This window comes from Molothrus ater, chromosome 2 (assembly GCF_012460135.2).
Source record: "Molothrus ater isolate BHLD 08-10-18 breed brown headed cowbird chromosome 2, BPBGC_Mater_1.1, whole genome shotgun sequence".
NCBI lineage: Eukaryota > Metazoa > Chordata > Aves > Passeriformes > Icteridae > Molothrus > Molothrus ater.
Window position 1 is genome coordinate 10,315,365 of NC_050479.2, and position 17,963 is coordinate 10,333,327.

At 38.8% G+C, this 17,963-nt stretch overlaps 1 protein-coding gene across 3 annotated transcripts in view; it reads left to right on the forward strand.

The window, feature by feature from the left end:
* Nucleotides 1–6,075: 6,075 nt before the first annotated feature.
* The window catches only part of DMD (dystrophin), a 1,044,614-nt gene continuing 1,032,726 nt past the window's right edge, over nt 6,076–17,963 (forward strand). For 2 of the 3 annotated variants that reach the window (XM_036378966.2, XM_036378958.2), the window contains exon 1: nt 6,077–6,260. In XM_036378966.2, the coding sequence (XP_036234859.1) occupies nt 6,164–6,260 (97 nt within the window). In that variant the 5' untranslated portion in view covers nt 6,077–6,163. Of the gene's footprint in view, nt 6,261–17,963 lie in introns of all 3 variants that reach the window. The other variant, XM_054518613.1, reaches the window with a different exon arrangement.

Consider the following 17,963-nt stretch of genomic DNA (forward strand, 5'->3'; position numbering starts at 1 on the left):
TTGTTTTTTGAGGGACTGGCTAGGGTTTTTCTGAAACAATTACTGGTGTTTAATGAACATGTGTCACAGAGTTGCCTGGGATTTTAACTTAAAGCCTCAACTGAAAAGCAAAACCTTAGAAGTGTTGCCTGTTAAGAACTCTAAGTTGCCATCTTTGGAGATTTTGGATTTTTGTTAGCAGTTGCAGTCTCATCAGCATTATTAACCTGGTTTTAATATTAATGCAACCCAAACAACATAAGTAATTAATTCAGGAAAAAATTATCAAAGAAAAAATAAGTTTGAGCTATTACAGGTATTGGGAATAGGGCAGAATTTGCTTTAATTAATTTTGTTATATATAGCTGTCGTATGCATGTTGCCAGCTGGTTAATGATCCATCAGAAAACCAATACAGTGAATTGGAAATACCACTAAAGCAGAATATATCTGCAGCAGCAGTAGAAGTAGCCAATAGAACACATTTCAAAGCATGTGATCTCCAAAACATTTATTGACCAACTGCTATTGAACTAGTTCCCTAATTTAGCTTGTGTGACAATCATCTGCATTTGGTGAAAATTGAGAGAAACATGGAATGCTTTGCTGGAGAGCTATACCAGATGAGAGTGCTGATGAAGTCAAAACCACAGCGAGCTGAGTACTGGCCCACGGGCTGCACAGAAGGGCAGGCTGTAAGGTGTGTGCTAGATCTGGGTGGTTTGGTTTTGTTTTGAATTTAATTAATTTTGGCATTTTTTTAATTACTGGTACATCTGTTAAACATCATTTTATACATGGACTGCAACTGTAGAAAGAATGAACAAATTAAGGTGCTTAAGTCAGTTAATTATTTCAAGCGCTGTACTGCTGAACTATGTATTTTTCTGAAGAAGTCAGGGTATAAATGGAAGAAGGTTAAAGCTGTGTAGCTCATATGAGTCTGATTTAAAATGAGCTGTAAGAGAACAAAATACATGTTTTATGTAATTAGCATGAACTTCATGTCACTGTTCAGTTTTGTGCTAACAGAACATACAAGCCTTCCTTAAGGAGGAAGATTGGGAACATTTGCTGAAGAGTTCAAAGTCACTAATTCTCTGAGTGTTAAACAGAGAAACTGTATGTTTCTGCTTCCTGATGTGTGTTAAATATTTGGAGAATGAGTTAACCAGATTTATTTTTTCTTGCTAGAACCTACTGTTTTAAATTCAGTGTCACTGAAATACATATGCTATGTGAGAACCAAATGTAGACTGTGTGTTGGCTTATCTGTAGACGTAAGCAGAGGTTGACATTAAAAATCCTCAATAGTTACTGCATGTGAGAGATTATATTATCCACGTTTGCAGCAGTGTTCAGATGACTAAATCACACAGCAATATTCAGAATTAATGTAGAGTATCCACTTTTTAGTGTGCCGTGCTCTGCATCTCAGAGAACTGTTTCTGTAGCATTTTTTGTGAATAACTTTTTAACGTCCTGTAATATGAAATCCTGTTCTTGCTGAGGAAATCACTCCTTATTACTGTTGTAAGTACATCTGTAATAAAATTTTGAAAAAAAAAAAGCCATAAACATGATCAATCTTATTTCAAAAGGTTGGTCATGAGTCCTCCTAACACATTTTGAGATCAGTGTGTTTTGAGCTTTCATCTTATGACAAATGCCTGAACCTAGCTGAATTTCATGTACCTGGGATTCAGTTAAAAAAATAAAGCTGAATTCTGCACAAAAATAACTGGATAAACTATGGTGCAGGGGAGCAAAGTTTTTAAACCCCTGAAAGTTTCAGCTCCTGGGATGTCTGTTAGGTTCCTGGCTGGATGACTTGAGACATACATGTGTCAAACTTCTCTCTGGCCAACACCATGGTCCTGTCCGCATGATGAGGCCTCTGAACCTTTCCATTGGAAAGGGCTTGTAAGCATCCTTGTGGAGAGGATGGTGGCACTGGCCTTTTGGTTTATAGAGACATGACTTTTATGCATTTTTAATTTTCAGTTTTTCAAACACTTGTCTGTAGTAATTTTTTTAAATCTTGAGCAGTCAAAGCTACATTTGCTGAAATTGTCAGAACTTGTCCTCTCCAAACGGTTGAAATATTGCCATAAAAATGAAAGTATTGGTGTGTCTAATTATATTGGAAAGTGACTGTTTATGCACAGATTACTCTTATACATCAGAAATCCTATAATTGAAAAGTAGTTAATATAGAATGATTAACAGTAAGAAATAATAATGCCTGTCTGTGTTATCCAAACAAACTTCCCAGTGCTTTTATTGGAGGCGTTTATTAATCTAAACATGCACAGTATATCATTAACGTATTTTCTTGCATGATTGATCGATTGAATTAGTTGCTCACTGGGAGAGGCATGAAGTACCTAAGTATAATGGGAGGCAAGGAAAAAGGGAAGAGAAATTGACTTTCTCCAGGAGATATATCAGCAAAACAAATGAACAATTTTTGCTAAGCAAAATCAGCATTCATTTCTGCATACTGGAGAGAGTGCATTATGTAGAGCATCATGTAGAGCTGAAGGTCAAGGCCAATCTGCTTGCTTCCTATTTTTCAGTGATCCATTATTTACTCTTGCTTGGTCAGAGTCACTGGTGCTTCCAAAGAGATAAACAACAAATAAAAGAAATTGCATCAAGAAGACGCTCTACAAGGTACCTTAGTTACCACTGTCATGTGCACACACCACCACCATAGAACTCAAGCACCCTGAATGCACCAATCAGTCCCTCTAGTAGCAGTGAAACAATTAAAACAAATAGGTATGTCATTGCCATAAGCTGTAGATGGGCTAGGAAGAGAGTTGTCACCCAAATAGGCTGGAGTTTCTTTGCTTACTGAGTTTTCAGTACTGTAAAAAGCAGAATACCACTTGATGAGTGTTTTTCCACTTGTCATTTATTTCTGCTTTTTCCAAAATGAGGACAGATCTGTATAAGACAAAAAATTATGTATTTGTGTTATTGTAGATTCTGGGAGCGCAACCCATGGAGCTTTCTCTCTAAAGCAATTCATTCCATATGGGTGGGTTGCTATAATTATATCTATGCAGATGCTGAATCCACTTACAATATGCAGAAACCACGGCTGTTGTTTTTGCAGAAAAATGCAGAAAAAGCTAGAGACAAAAGCCAGCTATTAATCTGGCCTATTAGTATGTGGACAGAATGACTGATACTGGTTTCTCCTCCCAGATTCTCCATTTGTCTCTGGGCTGTTTTTCTATACAGCTAGTGCGCACAAAAGATACAAACACTGGTGTATTGCAGTTTCCTTCTTCTCCAAAAAAGATAGTTTGTACTATTTTGGTGGGTTTTTTTGTTTGGTTGGTTTTTTTGGGGGGGGAGGGGGTTTGTTTTCGCTTTTTTTTTTTTTCCCCCAGAACAAAAAGGGCTACTCCCCGTAGACCTGATGTGTCTGGGAATCTGTGTGGCTGAACTGTATCTCATCCACTGTACTATGTTGCAGAGCAGTAATACTGAAGATAAACCACAGTGGGTCCCCCCCATAATGCCATGCTTATTTGTCTGGAAATACTTTTCATCATTCCCTCATTTCCCTGCTTCCTTTTTTGTAATTCTAAGGTATCTGGGTGGGATAGGATTCTGGTAAAGTATATTTTGCCACACCAGATGCTCCCATTCTCTTTTCATTATTGTATGTCTTACTAACATATGAAATGTTTTTTCTGGATGTTTTCATCTATAATCTTGCACATCTTAAAATCTATTGAATTAGAAATTAAGCCTATGTTGAGTTCTTGGGTACTTCAGATCTTTGCTGCAAGTACAAGCTATATGATCTATGTGCTCAAACTCATCTGTCGTGAAATACCATGTAAATGCCTTCTTGTTGTGTCTATGATTTAGAAATCGTAATGCAGCTAGAAGTGTGAAATATTAAGCATATCCTTTTATGTACTTGGAATTGATGGCGACTTCAAAGTCAGTCCTCATTCATTGCTTGGTTTGTTTCACTTCAGCAATGACTTGAACTGTGAACAAGAAGGAGCTGACAGTATTTCCAGATAGGCACTTTATAGTTGTGCACTTTGCAACTATATGACAGGACTATCTCTGTTGCCTTGAATGCAAAATTAGCTTGTTGATACGTGCTGCTACAGACAGAGGAACAGATGTAGTAATTCTACTTTATTTACATGAAATCTCTAAAAAGGCATTTTCTGGCAGCATGCTAGGAATAAATACAGTATCACATATAGAAACGGCACCATGCTATGTTAGCTCCTTCAGGTGTCAGCTGTTCCATTTGGATGTGGGCGAGAGCAGGGAGTCAGATCCCTCCCAGAAGGGCTGGGAGCTCTCTCACACTCAGCAGCCCAGCAGCAACCTGCCCCTCTGCCCAGGGTCTCTGCTGAGAGCTGTGCAGGGGGCACCCACTGGTAACACCCCTGTGGGAGTCCTAGAGGAGGATATCAGATTTTCTGATTTTTTATTTCTACTCATTTTTCGAAACAGGAGACTCTCTTACCTTGTTTCCTCATTTGTTTTTGGGGTTTAGGTTTTTGGTTTGGATTTCTTTGGTTTGGGTTTTTGTTTGTTTGTTTGCTTGGGTTTTATTTTTTGCTTTGGTTTGGTTTTTGTTTATTTGGTTTCTGCATCCACATTCCCCCCTCACCATTTACTTTCTGTGACTTGGATCTCCCCTGAACTCATGTTTTCAGGCTTGTTTTTCACAGCCAAGACCTTGAGGAACTTTACTGAGATTCAAAACTTGTGGGGGAAGAAGGGGCTATCAGGGTGGGGAGGGATTGCAAACCATAGAAAAGTTCAATACATATAATCTTAGCAAAGAAGTGAGGCTTAAGTAAAACCCTATGAGTCTTTTGAGCCAGGAATGCAAGAACTGGTGAGTGATGCTGAGCTGGTAGCTGCCATAAGGGAAAGCTTTCCTGGGGGACTCTGCCTTTTTTCCCCTTCCTCTCTCCTCCTTTGCCATTGTGCAAAAACTGAGGAAGGAAGTATTACTCCAGTGATGGTCCTTGCTCTCTCCGATCAGGTTTAAGCCAGGCTGCTGCCTCTATTGAATTGTCCCTTTTTTCTCTCACAGGTATTCAAACTTTCCACCATGGGGCTGGGGTTGTTTATTCAGCTTATGGGCAACCGGACGCATTAAAGATGAAATGCCTTGACTCTGAACTGCAGGCAGAAGTGGTGGGAGGAGACACAGCTAATTTGACTTGGAGGATGATTGATGTGTAGATGTCAATTTCTATTAATAGTCTTTTGAAATCACTGACGCAAGCGTGTTTTTCCCCCACTCAACAGAAAATATAAATAGAAAGACAACAAAACAACCCTATCCCTTTAATTCATGATACTCAGAAGCAGTTAAGCAAACTCTGTCATTTGAAAGTGTCCTCCACAGGCTGGCAAAAAGCAGCTTATGGTGGTGCTCTTACCACTTTAAGAATATCAAGATGCTGTAACAGAGCTATCCACTTACTGTTAAAAGGTATAAAGAACAAAAAGCAAGTGTCACCTACAGATAGGTTTAGATAAATTGCTTAAAAATGTACAGCTCCCTCATTAGACAGCCATTCGTTGCATGAAAAGAACTAGATGTATTTGTCGAGGTGTAGCTATAAAAGCCACGTTCAAAATGAAACAGAGTTGAGAGCCTGAACGCACAGCACTGTTATTCAGAAGTAGCTTTCGAGCAGAGAGTTTCAACGGGAAGGTGCTGTTTGGTTGGACACAAATCAGCAAACATTTAGCTGAAGCTGAATAATTCAAGCGTGCACGAAGAGCTTTCTGAAGAGAAAAATCGCAAGAATAAAAAAGAGAGGAAATCTTCAAACATTCGCATCAGCCTTAGAGGACAATACGAGCAGCAGGATTTGAAACAGATTTACAGATGCACTCTCTTTAGGCAGGGAGAATGCTCATTAAATGCAAGATGCTTCTGTGGCTCGTGGGCTTGCACGGAGGTAGAGGTTTGCAAGACTGACGTATCAGATAAAGTCAGAGTGGTTACCACACCGACGGTGTAGCAGCTGCATAATAAATGATGGAGAGAATCATGTTAGGCATGCCCACCTAACCTAACTTGAATCATGCGAAAGGGGAGCTGCTGGAATTCAAATAGACTTTCTGGTTCCCAGCAGTCGGCAGTAATAGAATGCTTTCAGGAAGATGACAGATGCAGGGGAAAGATGCTGTTTTGCACTATCTTGATTTGTTACGGCAGCCAACTTATTGGCATGATGGAGTGACAAGAAAAGCAGCTGGCATGGAAGGTAGGATTATCAAAGCTATTGCATCATTATGAATGTAATTAGAAACTGACCATGACAAAGCATATGCTAGAATGAGCTGTCACTGATGACAGAGGATTTGTTGCTGAGGTCTTGAAACTCTGAAAACAAAATTCCTCGTGCAAAATGGATTTTGCAGTTTCATTTATGCTCATGTTACCCTTTCTTTCCTGCTTGCCTGCAAGCTCGGGGAATTGCTTGCTTGAAAGAGAGTGTTCTGTTAGGATGAGACTGAAGAATAAAGTATTTTCTAAGTCTCTGAAGCCTCATGTAGATAGAAACAAACAAATGTGAAACAAGACTGGGAAAAGCTCCCTCTGATTCACTAGCAAGCTCTGATTGATATATTGGCATATTGAGAAATTCCAAGGAAATGAAGATGCATGCACTGAATGCTCTGGTATCATGAAAGGATATTATTGCATGTCTCTGCTTTACAGTTAGTTTTTATGACAGGTTTTATTCCCCATCAGTTATTAGCTCTTGACATTTATCCGGTTGTTCAGAATTATATAAAGAAAATACATCAATATCTCCTGCAGGGTTTCTCAACAACTCCAGCATCTGTTTCAGCTATTGAACTGTATTCACGTTTTGCCAACTTGATGCCTACCCAGCTGGTCTGTCATTTCTCGCTTGATTACTGTTCTTAATTTCTCTGTATCAACTTGTTTCAGACAGGATTCTGAAAGCTGTTAATGAGAAATGACAGTAACTGCTTAACTGTTGAGAACTTGAACATTCTCTTATTTTTGAAACATTAGAGAACATTTCTGTGTGCATTTTATTAAAATCATGTTCTGTGTTGCACTGTGAGGTTTTAATATAAAATTGAATTTAGTTGTGAATACTTTAGATGGGTCACAAACATAACTTTTAACTGAATATTTTGAGAGAGTTTGAGAAAATTTACAGGTGTTTTCTTTGGTGTAGGTACTGTTTTATTACATGATGCTTCCTCCTGTCCTCCTCTCCCCCCACAACATATATATTCTCCCTCTCTGTCACGGTGAACAGTCATTAAGTGTATATTGTACATATTGAAATATATTTTATCACCACTAGGGTGAAACGGCTAAGCTGCTCCGAACAGGTGATAGGAACAGGTTTAAAACAGACGTCAGCTCTATCAGAGTGGATCGCCCTCGATCATGAAGTGAAAGTAGTGCTTTGTAAATGTAAGGCATTCTCTTTCTTCCTATTCAAAGGTTCAACAGCCACTCAAACACTGCTTGATAGCTCTCAGGCTATGATTATGTTAAATTACTTGGATTATTTTGCTTTACATAGAAGAAATGCTTTCTTCTATGTAAACTCCATTCTTCATTAGATTTATAGTTTTTTTCACAGGGGATAATCAAGAAATCTCTTGTCAAACTGGATATTCACTTTCTGACTTTATCTTAAATTACTTTGTTGGCTGTACTCTGTGCTGTCTTGTCAACAGGGATCAGGCTATTAAAGACTAAATGTTGCTGAGTAAAACTGTAACAGTTTTAGAAAGATAGATGTTTCTAGATACACAGCAGTGAACCAGCCTTTGGAAAGTTTGAACGTAAGGATTAGTAAAACTAATACGTAGTGTTATTTAGCTTGAGCATTTCCCTGTTTTGATCATCTACAAGAGACGTTTTAAATGATTTTGTAACTGCTGGGAGGGGAGATGCACTCATTAACAGAGAGGATCATTGTGGGGTATGAATAACCAGAAATAGTTCTGTAGTTTCGATGAAAATAAAATTTTATTCTACTTCATGAAGTTCAATTAAATTTAAAAATAATTTCTCATTGTTGATCATGGTGAAACCATAGAGGGAGTAACCCCTATAAACAGCTTAAGTCCCATTCTCCTTTTCAGGGTAGCAGTAAAACTGTTTTAGATTGCATAGATTATATTTGTACTCCTGAAGCTGCTTAGTCTCTTCACGTCTCCGGAGTGCTGGCTGGCTATCATGCACTAGTTACTTAAAATGGTCTTTTCCCTGAGGTGCCAGTAATTGTAACTTCATGCTGTCTGCGGCCATCACCCAGCTGACAAGTGATTTTATAGTTTGTTTCTGTTTTCCCTCTAGTATTTGGTTTAAGCTTTCTCTTTCACTGATGAATTAATAGGACACTAGGTGGAGCCAGCTGTTGATTATAAATAGACCTACAGTAATACAGGCCTATCTAATGAGCAAGCTCGGTATATAATGCTTATTATTAAAAGTAACAATTTAAAATGTTAAGAATTGAGTGGAAACTTAGTCATGAAAGTGTAGATCTGGCGAGATTAGAGGAAACCATATATTAATTTTCCTTTCCTTTTATTATCTTAGAAATTTGTAATCAAATAAGAAAAATAATAATAAGGAAAGAGCATCTACATTCAATAAAGAGGGCTAGGAAGCAAATGAACAGAAATAGAAAAAGAAGAGAGAAGCAGCAATAAGAACCAGCAGATGTTTCTACTATAGATACATGCAGATATCCAGTTGTGTATGTACATCCTTTGCCTGATGCACACAGATATTCTCTCATCCTTACATTTAAATCTTCCTTCCGTTCTGTCTTCCTGAAGTAATTTATAGAGCTGACATCTTTCACTTTATATTTAGATATGGGATGCATGTTTTCAAATCTCTTCTTGGGAGGGTGTTCTAGAAGGTGTGCAAGGGCACAGAGAGTTGTCACTCATATGTTGGCCAGATATAATTAAGAAAACTCTGGAAGGTTATTTTCTGACTGAGGTGGAATCTGGTTGTATGTGCTCCTTCACATAATTCTGGTTATTAATCCTAGTCAAGGATTAAGAATCTGTAGTCCTCGGCAGTGTGACAACACAGGAAAAATACACTCACTTCCACACAGATATACAGATATGTACCTCAGGTGTGGTACATATATTAATTCAGCAAAGAAGAGATAAAAATCAGGGTGTATGTTGATACTTGGTTACATGAACTGAAGAGGAAAAAACAGGAAATAAGGAGCGTGAGGTGACAGGCAAAAACAGAGATTAAGGATGTGGGCTAGAGCAGTCTGGCAGAACAATGACAATTCCCATCAGCCTCTGTTAATTTAAGCACTTGCAAGTTCAGTCACTGCCTTTTTCTTACAGGATTAAAAGGGAATTAGGGTAGGGAGGGGCCCAAGTTAGTGAGGAAAACTTGTGGAGGAGGGAAATGACAGCCGCCTAACACTCTAGGAGTAATGAAGTTTAGAAGACTGGAGATTGACCTTTTTGGATGTTATTCATAGAAACTTATAATTTTATATTTTATATTATATAAATAATATAAAATATATTATATTTATATTTATATAAACTTATAATTATAATTTTAGTAGTGACATAAGGGTTAGAATGGTCCTCTTAATAGAAAATCAAATTGTGCATGGACCTAGTGCTTTTTGGAGGAGCGTTGCAGGAAGCAGTGCTGCATTGCCAACCCTAAGAGATCTTTTTTGTTACGAGCTGTGCAGTTTGTGCTCAACAGCAGAAGCATGGGAGGAGATCAGTTATGGTGGAGACAAAGATTATTAGTTTTGCAAATCACTGAATTGGGGCTAGGCCATGATTTCATGTTTTTAAAATTTATTTTAATGGATAGTCTTAGCCAAAAACAGAGCCTTTGAAATGTGTTATGGTGTCAGTACATCCATGTCTGCTTCTGTATATTTTCTGTCCACCAGCAGCCCAGGATTAGCTTTGAACGAACTCATCCTGACATGTCCTGAATTTTCTTTCTGACAAAAGGAAGATGTGTGTAGTGTGACAGCTCTTGGCTTTCTGCTGCTGGTCACCTGCTGCTTCAGTCAGTTTGTGGTTCCTCCAGAAGAAGGTTGAATTTTAGTTGAGAAATACCCACAGTGTGGGGAAGTGTCTGACCATCTTGGGCAAGGGTTATGAGAGGCTGGGCCAGAAGAAAAAAGATGTGCTCTTTCTCTCTGTCAGTCAAAGCTGTCCTTTTAAAATCCACTAGAATGAGGAGAAGGGCAGGAGGAGGGGAAATAGCACATAAGGTGACGAATGAAAGGGCTTTGGGTTTTCCATGAGACAGTCATTTGATGAATGAATGGTAATTGCCTTGCAAGAAAAGCATAAGGAAAGGCACATATGGAAGTCAAATTGTCCAAGGGATGTTAGTGAGCATCTGGTGATGTACTGCCAGAAAACATTATACAAAGACATATTGTATCTAAGCAAAATGTATTAATAAATTAAGGCTATTAGCAAAGAGAGAAGTATTTTTGTCCTTCAAAACCCAGAGTTCACATTTTGTAGGTTTTTAATTTAGTTATTCATACTGTGTAACAGAATTAATATTACTAACAATTTGGAGAGGGACATATTTGATAATAAATGCTAAAGAGTGTCCTTCCTCTCTACCACTTATAGAGGGTGGGGTTTTTTGGGTTGGTTTGTTGGTTTGTTTTGTTGATTTTTTTTTTTTCCACAGAATATTAAACCACATATCCCTGAAATCATATATTTTAACCTGTTACTCTACTCTGCCCTTGTGAGGTCTCACCTGGAGTACTGAGTCCATGTGTGGGTGTCCTAAAACAAAAAAGACACGAACCTGCTGGAGAGGATCCAAAGGAGGGCCATGATGATGATTAGAGGGTTAGAGCACCTTTCCTACAAGGACAGGCTGAGAGGGTTGGGGCTGTTCAGCCTGGAGGAGAGAAAGCTCTGGGGAGGCCACAGAGAAGCCTTCCAGTACCTAAAGGGTGCTTACTAGAAAGCTGAGGAGGGACATTTTACAAGGCTCTGTAAGTGATAGGAAAAGGGGGAATTGTTTTAAGCTGAAGGAGGAAAAGTTTTGATGAAAAAGCAAGTGAGAGGGATAAAAAATGGGAACAAGTTTACCAGAAAGGTGGTGCTTGCCCTATCCCTGGACACACTCAAGTTGGATAGGGCTCTGAGCAACTCAGTCTAGCTGAGGTTGGAATAGATGACCTTTAAAAGGTCCCTTATAATTCAAACTCTTGTATCATTTCTTAAACTACAAGGTACCAGTGGTGTTGGATCTTTCCTGCCCTGTGCCACTAGCTCCAAAATGTCCATGAGATTCACTGCAGAACGAGGATATGAAACAGGAGCTGGACATGATAGACCTGGTAATGCAGTCATGAAACAGGGAGAGCTGAAATGGAGATGTGAAAGAAGAGAAATCAGGGAAGTAATAATAGTTTTGCTTGCATTTTTTAAAATTTTTCTTTATGGTCTGAGCATCTGTGCATCAGAATCAGGATGCAAGATGCACCTGTTTGTAAAAATCAGAAACTTCTGGCTGCACTGCAGTTTATTTGGCTTTTATTATCTTTAGAATCGATCTTAGTCTTAAAAAAGGAAAATCTGAGAAATAAATCAAGATCAGTCAAGCAGGTTTTTTTGTTAATATCCTCAAGTTACCCAGATCAGTGTTTTACATTACAAGGTCTTTCTTTCATTTACGTTCCCCTTAAGATCCTGCTCATAGCACAACCAGTTCTCTGAATTGCTTGATGATACAGAGGCTCAAGATGGGCAAGGACATACAGTTGGTTTTGACCAATGCTGACAAACTCTTCTTTTTTTCTTTCTTTTTTTTTTTCCTTCCCCTCCATTCCCTCCTGCCCAAAATTTGCCATAACTGGGTAAATCCGAAGATCAGAAAAAGTTAACAGAAAATTTGAACAAAAACTGAGCTACTTGAAAGTTGTGTTTTCTTATCTAGTCTCACCTTCACCTCTTTTTGTGTCCTTCTGATAATTAGGAATAAAGAGTATGAGGAATTTCTTTATGGCATCAAATTTTTTTAGCATTCACTTTTGATCATCTATATTGATCTGTTTCCCTGAAATTTAAAAGCCACACTAAATAAAACTACCACATGCTGCTTTCTGTAGACTTTCTTTTTATGACTAGCTTGTTATTTTTTTACAGCCATTGTTCAGGTCACACTTTTGCTTTTACAAAAAATAAAGCACAGATACTGGGAAGAAGTTCATAATTTTATCTCTTTTTTTGTAACAAAAATCATTTAAATATTCCCACACGATGCTCATATTTAACACATCTTTATTTCTTATTACTATAAAATATAATTTATAATGGGAATTCCTCTGAAGTTTGATATTAATGGCCCCAAATGGTATTTAAAAAATATCCCTTGGTACAAAGACCATTTTTTCAAAGAGCAAGCTGAAATTTCATCAATTTGTTTAAATTAAGTGTTTTGACAAAAAACAAAAAAACCCTCTAAAAACCACCAAAAAAAAACCCCAAAAACAAAAACTAAAAAACCAAAACTTTTCACTTTCCAGTCCCAGGCTGCTTTCCATTCACTGTTGGTAAGGACTGCAAACAATGAAATACTCAACCTGTTGTCTTCAGTAATGATTGCAGGCCCTGAATTGTGACTGAATCGGGTTTGATAACAAGGCAGAAAAGCAAAGGTATTAAACAACTTCATGTACATGGAAAATGTTATATCTATATTCTTCTGAGTCCTAATGGAAAGAATTTTTTAAACAGTGTGCTTTAGTGAAGTAGTTTTGGTGCCATTGAAATATTCAATGACTGAAGATTGAAGTTAAAGGTATTAAGAACTTTAGGATGTTTATGGTTCAGTGTCTGTGATAACTCTCAAGCTAATGGTAAAATTACTGAATTCTCATTTCTTAGTTGCCTTGTTTTGGACTACTGAAAGGCACAAGGGATTTTTATGTTATGAATCAATTTGGTACTTAGCAAAACATTTCAAGAACAGTGAAATAAATTGCCAGCCCAGTGTGATTAAATCTATGACTCCAGATATTTCTGCAGAAGCCAAGAACAAAAAGCATATCACAGATGTTGATAAATCCCTAATTATATTTATTCCCAGGCTGTGTTATTTTTCAAAACTTGAAAAATAATGAGGATTAGGTAAGTGATCAGTTATGATGCTACCTGAACCAAGAACAAACAAATCCTGAGGCAGTGAGGGTTATGAGGAGACTCTCAGGCTACTAATTTAAGCATGTAATGAAGAAGCAAAAATTGTAAATTCTTGACATACACTGGCATCCTATGCCAGGTAAAACCAGCACAATCAAATGCCCTCGGAATGTGAAAAATCAAATGTGGTTTGCTTCCTTCAGAGAATCTGTTCTTAATTTCCTGTTGGGTTTCTTTAGCAAGGTAAAAACGCTTGAAATAATAATATCTGAGTGTCTGTCAAAATACCTAATCCTACACTTTTCTTACAGGCACTGTTTGTTGAACTGTGTGGGCCTAAATGTGACTTTGAATCATCAGCCTTAGACAAAGTATTAGTGCAGATGATGAGGGCCCCATAACAGTAGGGAAGTTGTATACTGCTGAAGAGAACCAATTAGGGTTATTCCTCCAGCAACAAGCAAATGAATTTTTCCTTAATGAGTCCTAAGTGAAAATGGTATTTACTGTAATATTGTGTGACCTGGCTGACCCATCAAATCAGAAGCAGCCCAAGCATCTCTGTTGTTGTAGCATACAATCTGCCTAAGCCTAGAGAGCAGAACATGTATTAATTTATTATTATCTAATGTGGATGCTTTATTATCTATTTTGTGACATCAGTGTTTGTGGCATTTGAGAAATCATAGAGAAAAGTGACTTTGCTCTAGGGAACAATATGTAATTAATGTGAAGGGTCTGCATTGTATCTTGAAAACCAGGCACAGAATGATGACTGCTAACCTTGACCAGCTGTGAAGCTGTAAATACCCTAAGCAGAAAAGGGATTGCATTTTATGGCATTCTTGGTACTCACAGTTTGAGGATTTTACACTGAATGAAAATTGTGTTGTGCAGAGATGAGCCACCCATTGATGATTCTGAGATGCCATGGAAACAGAGGTACCCTTATTAGGCATTGCAGTTTGTGAGTGAGCCAGAGATAGGTATGTCATTGGGAATCCTCCACAGCTTCAACAGAAACACTGAAATTGAGAGAGAGGGACATGAAACATTTGCATTGAAAGAGAGAAGAAAAGAGACAGTCAATTAGATGGGGGAGATGCAGTGGTGTCAGTTCAGAGGACTAACTTATTCTGCTGTTGCTTCATGCAACTTGTTGGTGTTTGCCAGGCCAGGAGATGAGTTTTTACCTGAGTGAACAACCATCTCAGAACAGCATTATTATAATTCAGGAGAGAAAACACAAGGTACTTGGTTTGTATTGCAGCACAGTTTTCTGGCTTAACACCTTACCCCAGAAGTTGTAGAAATATGATAAAACGCAAAGAAACTACCGAGAGGTGTATCAGTGCTGAAATCGTCAGTTTTATTTTGTTCTCTGGGATTTTATTAGGTCATCACTTAAAAACTCACTTAAGGAAGTGAATTTTTTGGGAGGTTGTGGTCTAGGAGGGAGAATATATTTTCATGGGGGCGCTGGCATTGTGCCAGCGTCAAACCATGACAGTCCCATCTCTCTCCTGTTAGTTTAAAGGGAAAATCAACTCATATTGATAGTTGCAGCTGGACAGAGCTGCATTGACAAGACTGGAAAAGCCATTTTTGTGCCCCCTAGTGTAGGTATGGGACTGGGAAGCATTGGACCCACCCACAGGAGCACTCCCCTGGATGGAGGTGTGGAGGGAGAACAGGGCGCAGAGGTTTTGGCAGTGGTGATCCCTCTTTCCTAGGTGAATGTATTTGGCAAGGTTGATGGCCCAAGGGAAGGGGCTGCAGGGTTGCCTCCAGGAGAAAAGGCCAGGGGCTATCCTCTGCCTGACCCAGCTGCTTCCAGCCAGATCCAGTGGATCCACTCCAGGGCACAGCCAAGCTGGTGGCGCCTCAGGAAAAACCTGTTTGAGGAAGGGGAAAGCTCTGCCCTGTACCAATTGAGGGGAAAACAGCATGAAACATCAGGGGGATGAGTAGGATAGGAGATGGTGCTCCCAGTGCTGGAAAAGTGGTTCCCTACAGCTCTTGGAGAAGACTGTGCTGGAGCAAATATCCACGAGGCAGTCCCTGGAGGACACAGGCGGGCTGCCCTAAAGGAAGCTGCTGCCTATGAGGCTGCTGCTCCCTCCCACAGAGGGAGTGGGTAGTGCCTGAAGGGCTGTAGCCTGTGGGAGGATCCAGGCTGGCTCAGGGGAAAAGTGTGAAGAGGATGGAGCGGATCAGAGGAGCTTTTCCAGGCTGAGCACAGTCTCCATTGCCCATCACCCTGTGTCCTGCAGAGTCAGAGCGGTGGGGAAGGAGTTGGGAGATAAGAGGCTGGGAAAAGAAGGGATATGGGGGGCAGGTATTATTTCAATAATTTTGTCTTTGCTTTTTGCTATCCCATTCTAAATTAATTAGCAATAATTTACATTATTTTCCCCCAAGATGAGCCTGTTTCACCCATGACATAACTGGTAAGTTACTCTCTGTGTGTTGACACAAGATTTTGCATTCTGTTTTCTACCCTTGTCCTGTTGAGCCTGGGTGGGTGTCTGGCTGCTGACTGAGGTCATTCCTACCAGAGTTGGGTTAAACAGAATTATTCCACCTGAGTTTTCCAAATTCACAGGACATAATGACTCAAGGTTGGTCATTTTTAGGGATAACTGGTATTAAGAGTATGTGGGTGTGGAGCACAGCTGATAGTTGGTAAAAAAAGAAAGTTTGTAAAGTTAAACTGCTCTCCATTTGAAGCAGAGTCACTCGAGGTATTTATCCAGAACTTGCCCTGAAAAGATGATGAAAATACATAGTGCAAAGGGCATTATTACTATTTTAAAGCTGCTGTAGGTCGTGTACACCTTAGCTAAGATTATGGGCATGAGGAATTTATTTGAGCAGCATCAAGAGTGTCTTGCATTGCTAATGTTTTTGTCTCTTAGAGAGGGATTTAATGTATCGAAATTTTTCCTTGGCTGTACTAATAACATATAATCAAATCTTGAGTTTAACAAATTCTAAGGATGTTTCCTCACTTTTAAGCACTTAAAACTGAAAGAGATATGGTGCTGTGGCTGTGACAGGCTATTAATTCAAAAGGGTAAAAAAAGGAGCGAAAAAGCTTTATTAAAAAAGATATGTCATAAAAAATAATCACAGAAGTGTTTTTGTCCTTAAGGAAAGTGCTACTCAAATGGGTATCTTTGGCATTTTACAACACACTGGTTGTACAAATAATATCTGTTTTCCTAACAGAGTTTGGGGGAAAAATGCTTTTACAGTATTTGAATTGTTCCATCATTCTGAGGTAATCAGTGAAGGAAAAAAACATTGTGTCTTCAAGTTGGGAAGGTGTCAAGAAATATTTTATGGGGCTGCTGTCAGATGGGGGAAAAGCAGGATGTCCTTTGCAGGGTGTTGGAAGCTGTCTGCTGTAACAGGTTGCATTCTGGAGATTGGTTGGGCTCCTTTTCTACCATTTCTAACAGGATCAAGGTTTGAACCAATGCAGTTGTTCAGTAGAAGTGCTGTCTGTAAAAGGAAGGTTGTACCCTTGCAGAGTGAATGGAGTCTGTCCAGAGGTGTTCAGATGCCACTTTGGAGCCCCCAGCAGAAACCTTGTGTTGATGGTTTTGCAAGACAAACTTATTTAAACTTTAAAACAAACAGATAAACAAAATATATATACACACACATATATAGATACACACACACATATATATATGCAACGGGCATTGCCTATGGAACATCTTGTTTTATTCATTAATAATTTCAACTTTGTGACTTAGAATCAAAGAGCATTTTTTGTTGAACCTCTGAGCTTCAGATATTGACAGTCTGATAGCACCAAGCTTGTTTCTGCATGGAAAACTGCTGTGGTTCCTCTTCCAAGATTTTACTAAAAATGGGAAAAACCTTATTTGGTGTAGCTATAATATTTTCTGAAAAATCCTTTCCTTAGGAATTTTTCTCTTGAGAAGCTGAGAGGCCTCAGGAACAAAATGTAAACAATGGTTATCTGCTGCTGTGGAATGCAACAGGTGCATCTGTGATTGGTCTCATGTGGTTGTTTCTAATTAATGGCCAATCACAGTCCAGCTGGCTCGGACTCTGTCTGAGACATAAGCCTTTGTTATGCTTTATTTCTTTTTCTATTCTTAGCTAGCTTTCTGATGAAATCTTTTCTTCTATCCTTTTACTATAGTTTTAATATATCATAAAATAATAAATCAAGCCTTCTGAAACATGGAGTCAGATCCTCATCTCTTCCCTCATCCTCAGACCCCTGTGAACACTGTCACAACTTGGAAAATGTAAGGAGCCACAATTCTTTTGTTGGGGCCAAGACATTTTTTGTTATTTATCTGTTGTTTTTTGGATTGTACAGTAGCTCAGTAGTGATTTGGGCCTACTTGTCAAAATTTGTGAAGTGGATGTTATTTCTGGCTTCTTTATGGAATTTAGAGAACAGGCTTAAACATCAAGGTGAAGATTAGGGTTCAGTGGAGACACCCATGGAAATCTGGCTTTTCTTGGATATCTCTCCTTCCTACAGTGAAGTAGACTTGGGGAGGAGGTAGCAAACTGATTAGAAAGGGTCAGGTTCACATCTTCATCTGTTCCTTCTGGAGGTTACTCAAAGTGTATTTATGGAAGCCTGGCAGTACTTTCTTTCCTTGTAACCAAAAAAAATGAAATTACCCCAACCCATTACTGGAATACACTGTTAATCTTTATTGCAGATGCATTTTTAGATTAGATCTGTGATGTTTCTCTGTGCATTCTGGCATGTTGCTTTG